Source organism: Periophthalmus magnuspinnatus, chromosome 11, assembly GCF_009829125.3.
Source record: "Periophthalmus magnuspinnatus isolate fPerMag1 chromosome 11, fPerMag1.2.pri, whole genome shotgun sequence".
Lineage (NCBI taxonomy): Eukaryota > Metazoa > Chordata > Actinopteri > Gobiiformes > Gobiidae > Periophthalmus > Periophthalmus magnuspinnatus.
This window is the reverse complement of record NC_047136.2, coordinates 8046987-8066733: the sequence shown is the minus strand read 5'-3', so window position 1 is coordinate 8066733 and position 19747 is coordinate 8046987. Positions and strand designations below refer to the sequence as shown.

Here is a 19747-nt window from a genome sequence, read left to right as displayed (position 1 = left end):
CAGTACAAACATATTCATTGTCACTGACTGCTTGCAATGCTGAGCCATAGAACAGGACCTGAAGGCAAGGCAAGGCAATCCAAAGAACACAAATTATATAGTAAGACAAATCTCTTACAGAATCTTAAAAGATGTATAACCCATATAGAATTTGTTTCCTCATATTGGATTAACACTCAGAGTCTACAGGAGCTGGTGCACCCCCAGGTCACGGTCCCACGCGCGCATTGGAGCCTCTCAGGTTCAGCAGCGTTTCTTAATTAGGACATCCCGGAAGAGTCCCAAGCGGAGCGCACAGGGGCAGGGGACAGCACCGCGCCAGTGAACGGTGCCCACCAAAACCACGAAGGATTCTGGAAACAGCATTAAATCACAATACAACGCGCACAGGTGAGTCAAAACGTCTCTTTTTTACATCCAGGGCTCGTGTGAAGGTCAAGATGGGCAGTTTTTGCGCGGGATAATCTCAATTTGGGGTAGTCTAAAGCGGAGGGGTGCTCGTCCGCCTTACCACGAGTCGCCTATAGTCATTTGGGGAATAAAATAAATCTGTAAACGTTCTATCGTGGCTTTGTTTTGTGGACCCATGTCATGTCAGAGAGTTTTGGAGGGGCGGTGAGTCTTGTCATTGAGCCAAGCGCGAGTCATGCCTGCTTCAGCACCAGAAGGGATGGATTTCTTTACCCTTGTATCATTCTGCGGATACACAGCAAATAGTCCTGTAAAACATAGGCTATTAACAAATCTAGAAATAGGATTTAAGCTTAACAAAAAGTTGATTTTGTTTGTGTATGTGTTCAATGTGCAGTCATGGGATGAATCTGTTTTGATGCTCCTTATAACTCAAATTGCCTCATTATATATATATAAAAAATAAAAAAATCACTGCAGAGACCCCAAGACCCCATGGACTCCACTGCAGTCACCATAGCACCCGATGACTGTCCCGGCCCAATATAGCCCCCAAGATCAGATACCAGACCAATGGGTTCAGGGCACTTAGACGCAGGGTGCACTCAGTAATATCTTTTCCACTGTGGAGGGGCGTCTGCTTTGGCAGCTGTTGCATGGGGGTTTTGAGGTCTATAGGGCAAGCAGGCTTATACCCACCTGTTGTTACATTACAAAATGCACATTATGTTCCTGAAGGGAGCATTGTGTCAAATCCTGTGTTTGATTCAACAGGGATTATGACTACACTACATGTTTTAACCTCCACCAATTCCTTGTACCTCTTCAAAAATATATCTGGAGTTGTGTTTTGTTTCATTCACACGTTTGAGTAATCTTTTATTAATAGTCTGTCTACATATCCAAAGCTCAAATTGCTCTGTTCCACCTTGTGATGTCATGGAGTTAACAGCTCCTTTTACCTTTTGGTTTAGATTGGCAATTCCAAAGCTGAAAGTATCCAAATGATTCTAGTAAAGGTGAAAAACACAGTGGAGCACTTCCTGTATTACCTACCACCTGACATCACAAGGTGGAACAGAGTGAGAAGAACTCAGCCTAAATATGCAGGATTTATGTGTTAAACATGTATGAATGAAACAAAACCCAACTCCAGGTATGTTTTTGATCAGGAAACAACATTGTAACAGATCAGAAAATAGCATAATATGGGCCCTTTAATATAGTAATATGCTTGGGTGTTTTAAATCAAGAGGTCCACATTCATCTGTCTGATTTAGAGCAGAAATCAGGAATTTGACATTTGTTTAGTCAAATGGCAATGATCAAAAGTTGTACACCTCATGGAAAAATAGAATAGAAAGTCAGAATCCATCAATATGAGGAAAAAAAATCACAATACATTTTTTTCCTTCTTATAAGAATACAATATCTTTACCCCATTATTGTCCATAAAACTTTGACATATCTTAACCTCTTACAGTTCTGGCCAATTGTCCTAAAACACCTGAGTAAATTGAGCCCCAATTCAAACTGAATCTGTGTCTGAACCCTTTGGAGCACAGAGAAATGGCTGGAGTTTTGTGAAGCTGAGACTATAGTTTTGGCCTCTGCTGCCTGATCTACTCCATTATAAGTAGGGACAAACTCTGCACAGTGGAACATCAGATTTCAAATTCTGCCTGGACTTTTTTGGTAAATAATATAAGATTACGCATAGCTGGCATCTGGAGGGACCAATTGATACTAGAGTGAAAACATTTGTTGGGTTTTGACAATTCCCATGTCAAAGCTGAATTATATCTCACTAGAATGATGTTTAGGGACATGTAATTAGGTAAAATAGTCCAGGCGGAATTAATATAAAAGTCCTATTACATTTTTGGGAATTTTAAGGTTATTTTTTATTTGTGGGTTTGGAGAACTGGTCCAGATTCTTCCCAGAATGGTTGATTTGACTGAAAGTAAGTGGGTTACAGGTTTCCATTAATATTTCACATGCCCATGAGCTTGATAGTCCCCTTTTATCAGATAAGATATTTTATCAAAAAGTACAAGTGTGCACATATGGGCCCTCAGGCACATGATGCATATGACTATGAGAGCAGGATGTACTTGGTTCTATTAAAATTCAACCTCACTTTAGGTTTCAGTAGTGACACCATTAAGTATCAGTCCACCGTGTCACATTGTTGTACCATAAACACCTCTAACTCATTTTGTCTTCAGCAGAGGTGTGGACTTGCATGTTGTGACTTGGACTTGAGTCTGACTTGAGTCACTATTTTGAGGACTTGTGACTTGACATGATAAAATAGACTCAGACTCAGGCCAGTGACTCGGGACATGACTCGGACTCGAGCCCTGTGACTTGAGACGACTTGATGCTTCTAAAAAAAAACCAAAAAAAAACTGTTGATAATTTCAATGCTTAATTTTACATAACAAACTGAAACTTGTCCCTCACCACTTCTCTGTTTGTTACTATGGGATGTAACAAATACTATGATACTGTAGGCATGTCTTTCAATGATATTAGATATTGGATTACAAACGCAATTAAATGCATTGTTTTGTTGTAGCAACAGTGAATGAACTACATACATAGACCATGATCCTTTGCTCTCAGTGCAGACTACATAATGAAATAACTGTTATTAAGCACTTTTAAATCTTAATCTTAATTCTTTTTTTTATTGTTTCAACTTACATCCACATTTGTTATCATGGCTTTTTTTAAGTAGTACAATTTAGTTTAAAAGTATATAAATTGCAAAAATATGAGTTGTATTTGGTACTTCAGTTTAAAGAGTTGAAATCTTGAAGCAGAGGACTTGGACTTGACTTGGACATGTGGGCCATTGACTTGGGACTTGACTTGGACTTGCCTGTCTTTAACTCGAGACTTGACTCGGACGTGAGTCCAAAGACTTGAGACTGATTTGAGACTTACTTAAAACTTGCAAAGCAACAACTTGGTCCGACCTCTGCTCTTTAGTATGAGTCAATTTGTGTTCAGCCAAAGTGTTGCACTCTAGGTTTTATGTCTGGGTTTGGAGCTGTTGTGACCCAGAGACCAGAAATAGATGGAACGGGATAGTGAGAGGCATTTGGCACCACTGGGAGAAGTCTCTAGTCCAATAACGCCCAGTCAGACATGTTTGCCACTTATAATTACAACACATAATTCACAAAGATTACAGACAAGAAACACAATTCTCTATATGTAGCTGTCTTATGTAAATGCAGAATGCTATGGTGCGTTTTATGGCGGGGTTTAAGTTGATCATGTGACTGAGTGGTGGCCAAGTCATTAGGAAGTGTGTGTTAGTTTGCAGCTCTGTGCCAATAGAGGTTTTGTGTAAACAGAAAGTTTCCGGATTGAATTCCACTCAATGGCGAATACAAACAGTATTGTATCACTGTGAGGTGTATGGCCTGAAAGGTCAAGGTACACTTTATTTTCCCCATAGGGAAAGTTCTCTGTATTTGACCAATCCTTTAATGCTGCTGGGGCAACCCGTTGGGAGCAGTGGGCATCACAGGAGTGTCTGGGAAAAACCCATCCAGACATAAGGAGAAACATGTAAACTCTTGGTCACTTTTTTGGTCAGTCACTGTAACAATGTGTAAAAACATTTACTATGTTCTGTCATTTAGGGCTATAAGAACTTGAAGTTGATAGATTAATTATTAACTGGAGCATGCCATAGACCAGGGGTGTCAAACTCAAATGCACTGTGGGCCAAAATTAAAAACTCAACATTTATTGAAAAATTGACTGTACCTGATATGTAATCTTTAACCTTTTCATATCAACTTTAGTTTTGCTTAAACACAAAATCTGGAACAACTCAAGCTTGATATTTATAAACATATGAGAAATTAAATTTGAAATAAAAGACACACCAGTAATATTCATTTCTTATTTGAATTAATAGATTGAATTATGTCTCTTTCTGTAGTCTTTCAAGTTCCTTTTAAAATAAATCTTTTTGCACATTTGATATGATCTCACGGGACAAATATAATTACACCACGGGCCAGATTTGGTCCCCGGGCTTGAGTTTGACATATGTGCCATAGACGGAGACAGAAAGACTAAGTTTAATTACACATTACATTAGTAATGAAGTCGACGCAATATGAGATAGATGTTTTTCTGTTGACAATTCTCGTGATTTTTGTGAGTTCACAAACTCTTGAGAATCTGTCTTGTTCAGCACCGGCTGAATCGTTTGCATGTGATGAGCCAATGACCAATCAGAGGGCAGCTCTGTGGTTTGAGCAGAAGCCAGCGCTAAATGAACCAAAACAAACATGGCACGATCATTTTTTTTGTGGATTATCTAAAAAAAAAAATCATGTTGACTATTTACTGGGGAATGGTGGCTCAGAATGTCTCATTTATTTATACAACTGATAAAAATGATTTGAAAGATGAAGAAAAGATTTAAGACAGCTTTGTCTTATTATTTTGTTTTAAGGAAATAATTAAAATGTTCAGTCTCTGCTCTGGTATCTGTTAATAAACACCAGCCATCACTATATCTAGTAAATCTATTTTTGTGTCCAGATTGTTTCCATGGAGGGTTTGATAGAGCGGTTGGAGCGAGCAGTTACTCGTTTGGAGCAGTTGTCAGTCACTATGCAGGCATCCAGTGGTCTGACCAACGGGGACTGTGTCAACGGCATCGACGGAGGTAAGTCTTTAATATACCTTTCATATAAAGGACATGTAAGACAGTGAATATGACCATGTCTTTTATAAACTCATAAATGTGTGGTGTTATTTTCAGATATGTCGCAGTATGTGGAGGCCTTTGACGTCCTATTGAGAGGTCCAGTCTCTGAGTACATGAAACTCAGTCAAGCCATTGGAAGTGATGTGGAGAAACACGTAAGTCTGATACTGAGGTGAACACACTTTACACAGTATTTGGACATAATGATGTTGTGTTGCATACCTACTTTTCTCTCAGGTGGTCTGTATTTTTTCTACTTGGTCTTTAGGATTAAGGGGAACAGATTTTTACTGTGCAACACTTCCTATGTAACTTGGTGGAGGGTACGCTACCTGCTTGTCTCAATGAAGATGATATTGGTTGCCTGGAATGGAAAATTCCACAGTATGGCATTAAACTTTTATTTATCTTCATGGAGACAAGCAGGTGACACCACAGGCTAAGTTACAGGGCAGATCTTTGGAGAGGCTACTGAGGTTATTGTAAGTTTTTCAAGACAGCAAGACAGATAACCCATAGAATTGATTAAATGTGGTTGAGTCAATGTTTTTTTTTTGGTTGAGTCAATGTTGTTGTTTTTTTGGTTAAAGTATACTAAATCTGCCAAATTTGGAGTTCAAAACAGAGGAATGTGTTTCTACTTTGTCCTTGATCGTTAAGAATAACATTTATATTACTTCACTTTGCGGCCATAATGTGTTTCTTTGGACATAAATTCATAAACAAGTCATTCATATCCCTTCACAAACAGCAACTCCAAACACATGTTAAATAACTTGAGGTCTTACAACAGTGTGGGTTTCCTGCAGGCTACAGATCTAAGGGTGGGAGTATAGTTGAACTCTGACCTTTCATTAATTTGTAATAAAGCTTCTAAAGAATGTCTTATTTGGTAAACATTGTATCTCTCATCTGTATGATGTGGAAAAGTTAGTCTGGCTTGTGTCCAGATATGCAGCGTTAGCTCCAAAACAGAAATAGAAGAGTATAGAACAAGATTATAGTAAAAAGCAAAATATCTGTAACTATTTTTGGCTGTGTCCCATGAAAGAAGCCCCTTTATCTAAGGGTCCTGTCTTTTCACGAGTGCGAGGAGATAATGGAGTGAATGAAAGCCAGAGTAGTAGTTTAGGAGCTCCTTATATGGTCAAAGCTCTTGGTGGTTCCCCTGGCCCAAACCTTGAGGTCTCTCTCAAACACACAGGACACGCATGGCTGGGACTTACAAAACATTGTGTGAATGTGTGTGTGGATGTTTTATTGGCCTGAGCAGAGCATGAGAAGAAAGCCACATAAACCATAGTTCTATACTTAGTTTAAGGACTTTGCTTTATGTATGACCTCTTGAATACTGCTAAACTACGTATGTTTTTTCTTTGACAGGCGGAGATGGTGCACAAGGCTCTACAAACGCAAAGGACGTTTCTCAAAATGGCTGCGACCCATCAGGAGCCTGCTAAGGTAATTAAAGGGCCCATATTACACTATTGTCTGATCTGTGTCACAAACATACGTGGAGATGTGTTTTGTTTCATTCACACATGTTTAACCCACAAATCCTGCATTTTAGGCTGTTATTCTCTCAAATAAAAAACACCCTGTTCCACCTTGTGATGTCATGTGGTAATATAGAAAGTGCTCCGCTGTGTTTTTAAACTCCATTCATGTTCACTAGAATTATTTGGATGATTTCAGACCTGGAATTGCCTATCTCTACTGAACAAAAGTTAAAGGTAGCATGTTAACTTCATGACATCACAAGGTGGAAAAAAGCATTTTGGGCTTTGTTGATAAACAGAATAATAATAAAGGATTGCTCAAACATGTGTGAATGAAACAAAACACAACTCCAGGTCTGTTTTTGATGAAGTAACAACATTCTAACATGGCTTAAAACTCACAAGAGTCAATTTAGCATAATACAGGACAAATACAGGCTAACAGGGAAATGCTAAAATGTTAAAATGGTGGAAAACTGGGGGGAGAGGTTTGGCACATTTTTTGAAGTCATGAGTCAATCTCCCAGTGCTGAGTCCTACACAGAGCCCAACCTCCTACAGTCTAAATAGCTTGGATATTTCTGCAGCACTAACACCCATTTCAATAATAGTATGCCAGAGAATATAGTCGTTAGTGTCACATCATCTGACCGCCCCAGCCCTCTCAGTGCTGCCCGTCCCGTTCACAGAGGGATTACACTGCTCTTTGAGGAAGAAAACGCTAATACAACACATTCCCTGCATGTTCGCATTCATAAAGAGGGTAATGGGTGAGAGGGGTAAGCCCATGATATCATCCCATTGGCCTTCTGTTTGTGTTGTGTGACTGTTATTGGGTCCACAGAGCCCACCAGGAAGTGACCAGCGTTATCTGTCAGGTCATTGGTTGAAATCCTGTGAAAAGCCCATTCAGTGATGGTCCCAAATGCAAACAAGAGAAGAGTAAGGGTTACATGACAGGGTGGGACTGGTCCAGGAGAAGGGAGGACACAGAGAGGACAGGGACATTTGATCTTTGTGACATAGATTAAAAGTGTATATTTGAGGAAGCAAGTAATCAGTTATAAATCAGTCTTATTTATTTATTTTTATACATTTTTTCTATCAGTTATTAAAAACTTGAAATCCAGTGAGATGTGGGTTACTATCCCAGCAACTATCTCAACAACTACAACGTTTCTGCACATGTTGCGATAAATAAATGATTTGTATGTTCATTATGAAATATATATGTAACTGCTCGTTGAAAAAGAAAAAGTTACTGGTTTAATTTACGTGATTTTGTTATGTGTCAGAATGGGTAACGACATAGGTACAGTGTAGAGAGTGTGTCCAGTGCCCTCAGTAATCTCAGTCTCTTTCACACTTTGTCTTTCCATCTCTCTCTCACTCACTTTTTGTCTCTCTCTTTCCTCTTCTCTCCCCCTCTCTGTCTCTCTTTCTCTCCCTCTTCCCATGTTTTCACCCCACTCTCCCTGCCTCTCTCTCACTCTCTGGCCCCCTCTCCCTGTGTTTTTCTCTCTCTTTGTCCTCCCCCTCTCTCTCTCTTTGTCCCCTTCTCCCTGTGTATGTTTCTCTCATTGTCCTCCCCCCCCTCTCTCTCTTTGTCCCCCTCTCTTTGTGTCTTTCTCTCTTTGTCTCCCTCTCCCTGTTTATCTATCTTTCTCTTTGTCCTCCTCTCTCTCTTTAGTCCCTGCTCTTCCCACTCTCCATGTGTTTCTCTCTCTTTTTTCCCCCTCTCCTTGTGTTTCTCTCTCTTTATTTGTCCCCCTCTCATTGTGTATCTCTCTCTCTTGTTGTCCCTCTCTCCCTGTGTTTCTCTCTCTCTTTGTCCCCCTGTGTTTATCTCGCTCTCTTTCTTTGTCCCCCTCTCCCTGTGTATCTCTCTCTCTCCTCTCTCTCTTTGTCCTCCTCTCCCTGCGTACCCCCCTCTATGTCCTCCCCCTCTCTCTCTTTGTCCTCCCCCTCTCTTTGTCCTCCCCCTCTCTTTGTCCCCCTCTCCCTCTCTTTTTCTCCCTCGCTCTGTGTATCTCTCTCTCTCTCTCTCTCTCTTTGTCTCCCTCTCCCTGTGTATCTCTCTCTCTCTTTGTCCTCCCCCCTCTCTCTTTATTCCCCGCTCACCGTGTTTCTCTCTCTTTCTGTCCCACTCTCCCTATGTTTCTCTCTCTCTTTGTTTCCTATGTTTCTCTCTCTTTATTTGTCACCCTCTTCCTGTGTATCTCTCTCTCTCTCTTTGTCCCCCTCTCCCCATGTATCTCTTTCTCTTTCTACTCCCCCCTCTCTCTTTTTGCTCTCTTTGTCCCCCTCTCCCTGTGTATGTCTCTCTTTGTCCTCACCCCTCTCTCTCTTTGTCCTCCCCGCTCTCTTTCTTTGTCCCCCTCTCCCTGTGTATGTCTCTATTTGTCCTCACCCCTCTCTCTCTTTGTCCTCCCCCCTCTCTTTCTCTTTGTCCCCCTCTCTACGTGTATCTCTTTCTCCTCCCCCCCCTCTCTTTTTGCTCTCTTTGTCCCCCTCTCCCTGTGTCCCCCCCTCTATGTCCTCCCCCCCCTCTCTCTTTGTCCCCCTCTCCCTGTGTATGTCTCTCTTTGTCCTCACCCCTCTCTCTCTTTGTCCTCCCCCCTCTCTTTCTCTTTGTCCCCCTCTCCCTGTGTTTCTCCCTCTCTCTCTCTCTTTGTCCCCATGTGTCTCTCTCTTTCTCCTCCCCCTCTCTCTTTTTGCTCTCTTTGTCCCCCTCTCCCTGTGCCCCCCCTCTATGTCCTCCCCCTCTCTCTCTTTGTCCCCCTCTCCCTGTGTATGTCTCTCTTTGTGCTCACCCCTCTCGCTCGTTGTCCCACCCCCTCTCTTTCTCTTTGTCCCCCTCTCATTGTGTATCTGTCTCTCTCTTTGTCCCCCTCTCCCTGTGTATGTCTCTCTTTGTGCTCACCCCCTCGCTCGTTGTCCTCCCCCCTCTCTTTCTCTTTGTCCCCCTCTCATTGTGTATCTCTCTCTCTCTTTGTCCCCCTCTCCCTGTGTATGTCTCTCTTTGTCCTCCCCCTCTCTCTCTTTGTCCCCCTCTCCCTCTCTTTTTCTCCCTCGCTCTGTGTATCTCTCTCTTTGTACTCCCCCCCTCTCTCTCTCTCTCCCTCTCTCTGTGTCTGTTCTGCTGCGGTGTTCCTGTCTTTTTATGGGCATGTTCTATATTTGAGGCTGATGTCTGTTGTGCTCTTCTCACATGTGACCTGTTCTGTATTGTGTGTGGAGAGACGCTCGGTGGAGTTTGAACATCATAAATTATTTTAGCTCTACATTTACCGTACGCAGGATTGGGGGATGAGGCACGTTCACTTTTTTATTGTACTGAACTTTACATCAACTACAAATGTCAATTACAATTCTTTAGCCATGTTTCATTCCTCTAATAATTTTCCTCTAATAATTAATCTTCTCAGGTCTGATCTGTAACTTGACCTGGTGATGTCATAAAAAAACACCGTAGCCAGTTGTTGTGCTAAAAAGTGATTAAGGTTTATAAAACTCTTGTTGGGTTTTTGTTTTCTTTGTCCCACATGTAGAGGCTTATGAGGCATTATCACTTTAAAACAGAGGGAGAAAATTAACATGATAAGGAGAAAATGAAAGAGCCAAACTTAAAGTGAAAGTTGGGGGTCTGTGTGCTCATTGAGGTCATGTGCATTTGATTGAGGCAAGAATTTAGGATGCAGAGAGAAACACTTGGTCTTACAACACAAAAATGTGCTATACAACTCTGTGCAATGTTACATCAATTAAATGAATCTAAAGTTTCAATTTTGCTTTATCTACACGTAAAAATGGTCCAAGATTTTGTGACATTTTGTTTCTGCAGTTCATTTTATGTATCTATATTGTACTTATGTTTGTACCTATATTGAAAAGGTAAAATATTGTCGAATAATTGGGACCATTTTCTTAAACACAGTGATTTCATAAGTACTTAGTAAGATACTCCATTTAACACTGGACATGTTCTCCATGGTTCATGCTTCTTGTTCTAAGTGTGCGCGCTGTGTGTGAAAGGTAAACTATAAACAGTGAGAGAGCCCTGCCTTACAAGGACACAGGGATCTCCCCTGGAATGTTTTAGTAACGGGACGAGGAGGGAGCGGGAAGAGACAAGCTACAGATCTGTTTCAGTGAGGAACAAGTCTATAGGTAATAAAGTTAGTACTGCAGCCTAGTTTGAAAATGCTGGTTGGAGCTGAGAGATTGTGTAGATTTTCAGAATAGGAAAGAGAGGTGGAATTACAGTTTTATTTAGTCACTTCAGTTTGTCTATTGTTCAGGAATTATGATCCATGCTTCATTTGCAAGGCCTCGTACAGCCTTATTTTAAATAAAAAGTTATGTACATAGTGTTTATCAGGCCTGTCACAATAATTACTATATCGACTTATCATTCAATACATGGAGACAGATGGAACCGTACTTTTTGGGGGTCAATATTTATTTATGTACGTTTTCCTTGCACTAGTGGGAACATTTTGGTTATTTTTTCTGTACTACAATGAGGTTTGAGCTCTAGAGTGTTGAATTATGTACTTCTATGACTCATTATAGACACAAATTAACTACTTAACTGTTGCATTCAGAGTTGCATTTTGGGGGATAATTCTGCTTTAAGTTTTGGTTTCAATATTATCGTTTATCATCTGTATTTACTTCAGCAATATATCGCACTTCAAAATTTGATATCGTGACAGGCCTAGTATTTAAGACAACAATACTGCTGGCTTTACGGTGCATGTCAAAGTTGAGTTGAATAATCAAGTAAATACATTTAAAAAGTTTAAGTTTAAAAATCTGGGTACAAAATTACTCATAAAAACTCTACTCAAACAAGGGTATATTAGTATGGTACGTCAGTTGGTGCCATGCAAAGCTGTCTGGCCAATTTGTTTTACATCTGTGAAAGACAAAACAGGTTTAAGCCCTTTCACACTCTTGTCAAATCATATTTAGATTTAAAGCCCCTGAAAAAAGTATTTATGGTGTTTACAATTCACCTTTTTATGTGCTGTTTTTTTTTTTTTTTTTTTTATACTGAGTTGCAGGACCTGCTGAAGCCGATTTCCGATCACATCCAGGAGATTCAAAACTTCAGGGAGCGAAACCGCGGCAGTAACCTCTTCAACCACCTCTCTGCTGTCAGCGAGAGCATCCCAGCTCTGGGCTGGGTGGCAGTGGTGAGGGACAAACACTCAAAAAAACACAAAACAAATAGCATTAAATTAAGTTTACTGAAATCTGAGTTTGGACCCCTAGTGACAATGCAATAAACAATGTGTTTTTCCCATGTTGTAATTCAATGCCCCAATGAACAACTTTGTAAAAGGGAAAATGCAAATGATCACTGTAGTAGTACCTTAATGGTAAATGCACTTTTCCACCTTCAAAGCGTTTTACATCAAGGAACCACTCACCCATTCACACACACACATTCATACACTGGTGTACGCAGACTCTGGGTGCTAGGTGGGTTAAGTGTCTTGTCCAAGGACACAATGACAGCATTCTTCTGTGGGAGGTGGAATCATACCACCAACCTTGCCAACCTTCGGATCAATGGACAAAACATGATAAAGCCATAATAAAACTCATATATGTAGCTAATGAAGTTTAAAAACCTGATAAATTGTTCCTATTTTACTTTTATTTTCATCAATGCAACGTATACAATAATTTATAGTTTCTTTCTCTTTCATTTTATCATTGTTGTATGGTTTACTGTTACACACAGATCTACACTGCTTAAAAACACCAGTATTTATCCAGTGCTATCTGTTTCTCATCAATGTGGCATCTCTCCCTCTGAGTCTTAAGTTGAAAATCATTTAGATTAAAGTCAAACCACTTGACTCTGGGTCTGGTTCTGGTCTGTGTATGTCGCTGTCGCTGACACTGTCCCACACGTTAAACATGAGGTCAGAGCTGGAGTTTGTCCTGCATCAACAGCTGTAAACTTGAGACTAATTGTTTTAAATGTTTCAGACTCTAAAGCCGGGTCCATATGTGAAGGAGATGAACGACGCTGCCACCTTTTACACCAACAGAGTGCTCAAAGACTACAAGGATAGGTAAGTAAGTGTTTATACAGCCTCACACACAAATACACACAAATATCTGCTCACATATTATAGGTGATTGTCCTTTCAAACTTTACTGTACATGAATTTTTAAAAGTGTATTTTCTTATTTCTTTCTTTATCTTTATTTATAGAAGAGAACCCAAGGAGAGCACTTGGGCTCTCTATTTCATGGGTGCCCTGTTTAAAATACAATACAAGCAGAAGTCCATATAAACATATTTTAACTTCAAATGCAATGCTAAAACTCTTAAATGCTATACCTGTGTTTTAACTAGACTTGAAACTCTGGATCTCATTGGGGTTTAATGCATTTCATCATTTCAGTGACAGACGCCACGTGGACTGGGTGCGCTCTTACCTGTCGATCTGGACCGAGATGCAGTCTTATATCAAACAGCATCATTGCACTGGGCTGGAGTGGAGCAAAATTGTGAGTAAATTCACTTATAAATGCACAATTTCATAATACAAAACTAGCACATGTGAAGGTATGTTCCACCTAAATAATGTTGTGGTACGTAAAACAGAATAACACAGAGAAAAGATTGTTTCCATAATTAAAATAATGTGTTGTGTTAATGTCATATAAGTGGAAGTACTAGTCCCAAGTGTTTTATGTGTCAGAAATAGATTTGTAAAGTAATCTTATTAAACTGTAATATACTTGGCTTGTTCCCATGTAGTCTTCTGTTGTGTTACATCGCTCTAATAAAGCCTCAGATAACATGCACTAACTTATTATTTCACAATTTGAACCCAGGATCCAGGTCCTTGGAGACATTGCCTAATCACTTGTTTATTGAAAGCATGTTTTTCCTTAGGATATCTGATATCTTTATATCAGAGCTATAAATATCTAGAATCTCTGTGTACACTTCCATTTTTAGGTATGCAGCTGTGCTAACATAAAATTTGAGTGAATGAATGAGGATGGATTTTGTGTCTTTGCTAGAGATCACAAAATGTTGACTATAGGCTTCTACACATCTGTTTTAAAGCACCCTGTCTCAACTACGCATATTACTTGAAATAGTTTTAATCAAGTGTGAAAAATACTGTTTGAATTTTAATATCAGTATTTTATCATTAAAGTTAAAAAAGCCCCTGATCCCCTACAAACTTTGAATTTGATCTGAGTCCTAGAGGAGGTTCTACATTATTATTATAATCATTTTTAAATTTAGTTATCCTTCATTTATTCAGTAAGGTCCATTGAGATACAGTATCTCTTCTTCCAGGGAGTTCTACATTTCCACAATTGTTTTTCTTTCTAGATATTGTTCTCAGTCCACTGGTGACAAAATCCCACAAGACAAGACCAGACAAAAGCTAAATACATTCCAGTGAAGTTAATAAACTAAAATAATTAACAGCACTGGAATTTATGACAATAAACTCTTCACCTGTCAAAAGTAATGTAATTATACTGGCTGCAGAATCCAGGACTTCTTTATAAATATGTAAATAGTGTATAGATGTGGAGACTGATACTGAATTGGAATATCATTTCACTTATTGATTGACTGGATGTGTAACTGCATTAATATACATTGTATTTAATTTACATGTTTGCCTTTTGTGACATAAACCTGTCCAGGGACTGAAGATGGAAATTAGGAATCTTGCTATAACTTGACACAAACATATTACTGCTTTCAATGTTTTTATGTGCATTGTCCCTGATAAATAAACAAATAAACTAAACTAACCAAACTAAATTTTATGTGATTGAGGCACTTGGCAGGTCACACAGGCACAATGTTCACATATGGAGCATATATTTCTGTCAAATGTTGAGCTTAACACCTAAAGTGCAGCTAATGCGTGCAGCGTTTCCTCACAGAAACCTGAGCCACCGCTCTGTGTGTCAGCTGCTGCCCTGCGCTCGCACAACAGAGCTGAAGTGTGCAACAACAGGTGGTCCTCAGGGTCCAACTTGAATGAAGGGTTTCTTTACACAAGGACTTTGACAAAGAGTCTGTGTACACTCAGCCCGTAACCAAAAACTGCAGGGCTGGTCCCACTCAGCGTCATCTGCTGCCCAGGCTTTTACTGACATGGACAGGCGTATGGCAGCAAATGGACCAGGGACACTTACTATCACACTAAACATAAGTGTCCATAGTTTTGGCTCAAATGTATTACACTATAGCCTCCTGAGACCTGGTGTCCTCATCTGTGGACAACACATTTTGGGTTGTTCAGGCCACAGTGCAAATTTTTAGAAGAACAGCAACAAGAACATGTTCATTTTTTTATATTTCTAAGAGTTTGGAATATTTATTTATTTTTATTTTATTTTTTATTTTTTATTTTTTTACTTATTGTATTTTATTTTATTTTATTTATTTTGTATTTATTTAAAGGCATATGTCTTCCTGCACCTGTCAGCAGCACAAATGAGACACATTGTTCCTAGAGGCACAATTGTTTCTCATTTTGTTTTTTACACAAAATGTATGTGTTCAAGCAGTTAATAGTTTTTGCAAATAAAGTCCTGCAAGAGCTCGGGTCTCAGGAGGATAGATAACATTTTTGAAGAAATATCTAAACAGAAAATGTTCTTAGATGTTCTTGACATTAGGTTCACAAACATGTTTTTGTACTTGCCTGTATGGACAAATAGCATTAGCCACTATAGTGAACAAAATATAATTTTTAAGTCATTTGACCTGTTTGTGGAGTTTGGTTTTTTTTGTTGTTTTTTTTAATGAGGATGTAGATATAAATGGTATCCACATACTACAAGTTCAAACATCTAATTGGACTGCCAAGCTTTGTGTTTTCGTGAGTGAGACATAGACCTCTCTCTACACTTGTGCCTCTCCCAAGTCCAAATTGAGAAAACTGCATCAGGAAGGGGACCTGATGTAAAACAAATTGTAAATCTAATTATTTTAAGAGGCAGATGACTCTAAATGAAAAGGCTTGGTTGAAACAATCTACAGAAGTATCCAAAAACGCAGTCCTCAGTCATGTCTGAGCATAGAGCAGTGACACACAGGAGCAGTTGGGCAGTTTTACAGCCTGAACACACGCGCTCCTAATCCAGAGGTATGCACTGAGCTGTAGTGTAACAGGTCTGCTTTGTTTGGGGCTGATCTGTTGGACACATGTGTTGGGGGCAAACGCGAAGTGGCCTCAGCAGGTGACAAACCCTCTGCCTCCTCAGCTCTGTGTCTGTCTGCAGCTGTCAGGGCTGAGCTACTGTCCAAGTCTACTCCTCATGGTAGAGGGTGAGACAGTGAAAGGCACAATCAAGAACATTTGTAATTTAAAAATAAAATAATGAAGGAGAATATCAAAGAAAACATGAGGGATTTTATTTTATCAGCATATCAATACTGTAGCACAAATATTATGTCTAATTATAATCAATCAATTAATCCTATTTAGAATCCATAGGTTTTAGAGTACTGAAAATGTAGCTACCATAGCAATTAGAAATTCAAAACAAAATGTTAAGCTTTGAATGAGCAAAAAATATCAAAATATCACATCTGTGTAATCCCTCAGTCGTCCATAGTAAAAGGAAGTAAAAGGAAAATTTGTTCAGTTGACAGATTTGAATTTTTCTTTTACAATTAAAGTATCACCGATAAACAGTAAGCTAAATCTCATGAATAGACTAAAAGGGAATAAAAGGGAATAAGAAATAAATTGCACAAAAGGAAAAAAAAGATTTAAAAATATGAATCTAAATACTCACCATTTTAAAGTAAAAAAATATGACAGAAATATTGTTTTATTTGTTTTTAAAATTCTAATGCTGTTAGTGTAGAAGAGCATCTCTTAAGACAGTTGCTTATAACCAGGTCTCACACTCCCCCTGGCGTACAAACGTGTTACTGCAGTTACCCCCCACAGTCCTTTCATTCCATTCATCATTTATCTGCCTCTGTTATCTCCCAGGGTCCGATTGCTCCTGCGTCTCTGTTCGAGCCCTCTGCGGCCCCCAGTGCACCCTGCCCTCCCCCTCCTCCCCCTCCCCCCGGGCCCCCTCCGGTCCTCACAGACGACTCTGAGGCAGCCAGTGCAGGTTCACAGCACTCAGCACTGTTCGCCCAGCTCAACCAGGGCATGGACATCACTAAAGGTGGGTTTATCATATCAGAGCAAACCTACAGTTGTTTTGCAAATGTTTAATTTCTGTTGCTTGCTTCAGTTCATATAGGCTACGGCTACTGTGTAGTAAACTGTTGTTAAATTAGTTGAATAATAGACTTTTTGTCTTATCAATACAAAAAGCTGTTGCTAAAGTGTCTATAATTTTCATGGGATTATCAGTGGGGGATGAAGTACTCAATTTTGTTACTTAAGTAAATGTACAGATACAGAGGTAAAAAGTTACTCAAGTAAAAGTAAAAGTATCACATGAAGAAATCGACTTAAGTAAAAGTACTTAAGTACCTGCTTAAAAATGTACTTTAAGAGTAAAAAGTAAAAGTATTTCATACAAGTATTAAATGTAATGATCTTGATTAAAAAATTATATATATTTTAACAGTAGAAATACAAATCAATTTATTACTATTTCATAGGAATTTAGTCTATTTATTATTTGTTTGCTCAAAGCCGGAGCTTGAACGCAACCTTTAGTCAGGTTACCACAAAAATGATAAAATAACCCCTCAAGTAATATGAAAAGTACTTTTTACTCTTCAGTCCAGTTTATAAATGTAGTGAAGTAGAAAGTACAGATACCTGCTTTCAAATCTAGTGAAGTAAAAGTAAAAAGTATCAACTGTAAAATTGACTTAAGTAAAGTACAGATACCTAAAAATTCTAGTACAATACTTTACTACTTGTACTTTGTTAAGTTTCACCACAGGTGATTTCATATAATCTCATTTTTACTTGCATTCATTTTCATCCTCCTATACAGCTTTATTCCCAGCTATCTCACCAAATATGTGTACTTTTTGCTCCCTTTGGGACTGTTTCATGGCATCATCACTCTTTCTGAGCATTTGTTGTATCAGTGCAATACTTCAAAAATGACATTCAACAAATTATACTACTGCATTACAAGCTATTTTGCAGTAGTATTTTCTCATTATTATTCTCTTTAGGCCTGAAGCATGTCGACGATGACAAAAAAACACATAAGAACCCAGGTCTACGCTCTCAAACTGCAGTCCCAACCAAAACCAAAGCTCATGGGAAAGCAAGCTCTCCGAAAGCAAGTGTCCAGAAACGACCCCCTCTGCTGGAGCTGGAGGGAAAGAAGTGGAGAGTGGTATGTAGAACAGACAGTAAATTGTTTAATGTTTACATTTAACATGTTGATTAATGCTTGTCCCTTGCTGTTGCAGGAAAACTTTGAACAAAAACATGACCTGGTCATTGATGAGACTGAATTAAAACATGTGGTATATGTTTTTGGCTGCAATAACTCCACCCTTCAGGTTAAAGGCAAAATTAATTCCATTATTGTTGGTGAGTTCTCAATGCATATATTACATAAGCTCTATATGCACTGTTGGGCTAATATGTGTTATGTTGTCTTGTTTTAGACAACTGCAAGAAGGTGGGTCTGGTTTTTGAAAACGTGGTTGGCATTATTGAGATAATTAACTCCAAATCCATCCAGCTACAGGTCAGTAAAATGTACTGAAATTGTGAGAAGTTTAAATTAAAAGTTTAAATTTAAATTTAAAGTTTAATTTCAAACTTTAGATGTTACAGTGCAGCTAATGCTAATTCATTATTCTTATAAATTAAATTGCCAGTGGCTAACCAGACCGTGTGTTTTCTGGTGATTTAATAAAACAGTGTCTTAAGCATGCAGGTTACACACACAGATGGTATCACATAGGACTACAAAATAGCATGGTAACAAGCAAACTAAGCAGTCAATGAAAAATACAGCTATCTGGCATCTCCCCTCTCCACTCCCAGACAGCAGGAAAACCGGTGCCTTTGAAACTACCTGCACTTCACCTTTGCTCACATAACCCTCACCCCTTACACACTGCCATAGCAACCAGTCACACAAAATTATGGCTCCTACAGTTTGTTCTAAATTTAAATCATCTTTACTGTTATCTTTATTTATACAGGGAGAGCCCAATGAGAGCACTTAGACTCTCCTTGTAATGGGTGCCCTATTCAAATATACAAATACAAAAAATATAAACAAAATAATTCAGTATATAAGTCAATTTAAAACATTAAAAACAGATGCAGGTGTGAGTATAATTGTTTGTCACCAGATTATTAAATTGCATATGTGATATAATGGTTAGGTGTCAAAACATTGTACAATTCTAATAATTTTTTTTGTTTTTTTCCAATATTTGACTTTTATCTGTCAGGTTTTGGGGACAGTGCCCACCATCTCCATCAATAAGACTGAAGGTTGTCAGGTTTATCTGAGCAAAGACGCCCTCAACTGTGACATTGTGAGTGCCAAGAGCTCCGAGATGAACATCATGATTCCTGAAGGAGAGGACGACTATGTACGTCAAAATAATTCCACACTAAATGATTTACCTCATTCAAATCAAATGTGTTTTATAATGTTTTACTATTTGTTTTTATAGAAAGAGTTCCCAGTGCCGGAGCAGTTTAAGACAGTGTGGGATGGCTCCAAACTTGTGACAGAACCCACAGAGATCGCGGGATAAACACATCAGCACCACATTGTTTAAAACTGTATTAACTCTTTTAATGATGTCTCTACAGTATTTCTGCAGCACTTTGACTTAAACTGAACAAATAGTTACTTACTGTTTAGTGCCATATAAATAAAGGCAAATGTGTAAGAATAAAAAATAAGAACACACACTGTATTCCCCACCATAATCCTCACTAGATTAGTAGCCAGACACTCAATAACTACTTGATCCAAAAGACAAAACTTAAAGACCTGTTAAATAAAAAAAAAAAAAAAAAAAAGTACTCTATGTGATAATGTTTTATCTGGGCTTCTTACTACTACAGATTATCATTGTGCTTAAGGGAAAGTTACAGTTTTTGTTATTTT

General features: G+C 38.8%; 1 protein-coding gene across 1 annotated transcript; it reads left to right on the top strand.

The window, feature by feature from the left end:
• Window positions 1-250: 250 nt before the first annotated feature.
• On the top strand, window positions 251-19659 carry cap2 (cyclase associated actin cytoskeleton regulatory protein 2). The gene is made up of 14 exons (XM_055225566.1): window positions 251-390; window positions 4988-5114; window positions 5211-5311; window positions 6540-6617; window positions 7908-7919; window positions 11725-11856; window positions 12662-12747; window positions 13084-13189; window positions 16672-16855; window positions 17832-17998; window positions 18075-18198; window positions 18276-18358; window positions 19077-19220; window positions 19305-19659. Exons 2-14 carry the CDS (start codon window positions 4997-4999, stop codon window positions 19386-19388), a joined length of 1419 nt encoding a protein of 472 aa, XP_055081541.1. The 5' UTR covers window positions 251-390; window positions 4988-4996; the 3' UTR covers window positions 19389-19659.
• The last annotated feature ends 88 nt before the right edge of the window (window positions 19660-19747 follow it).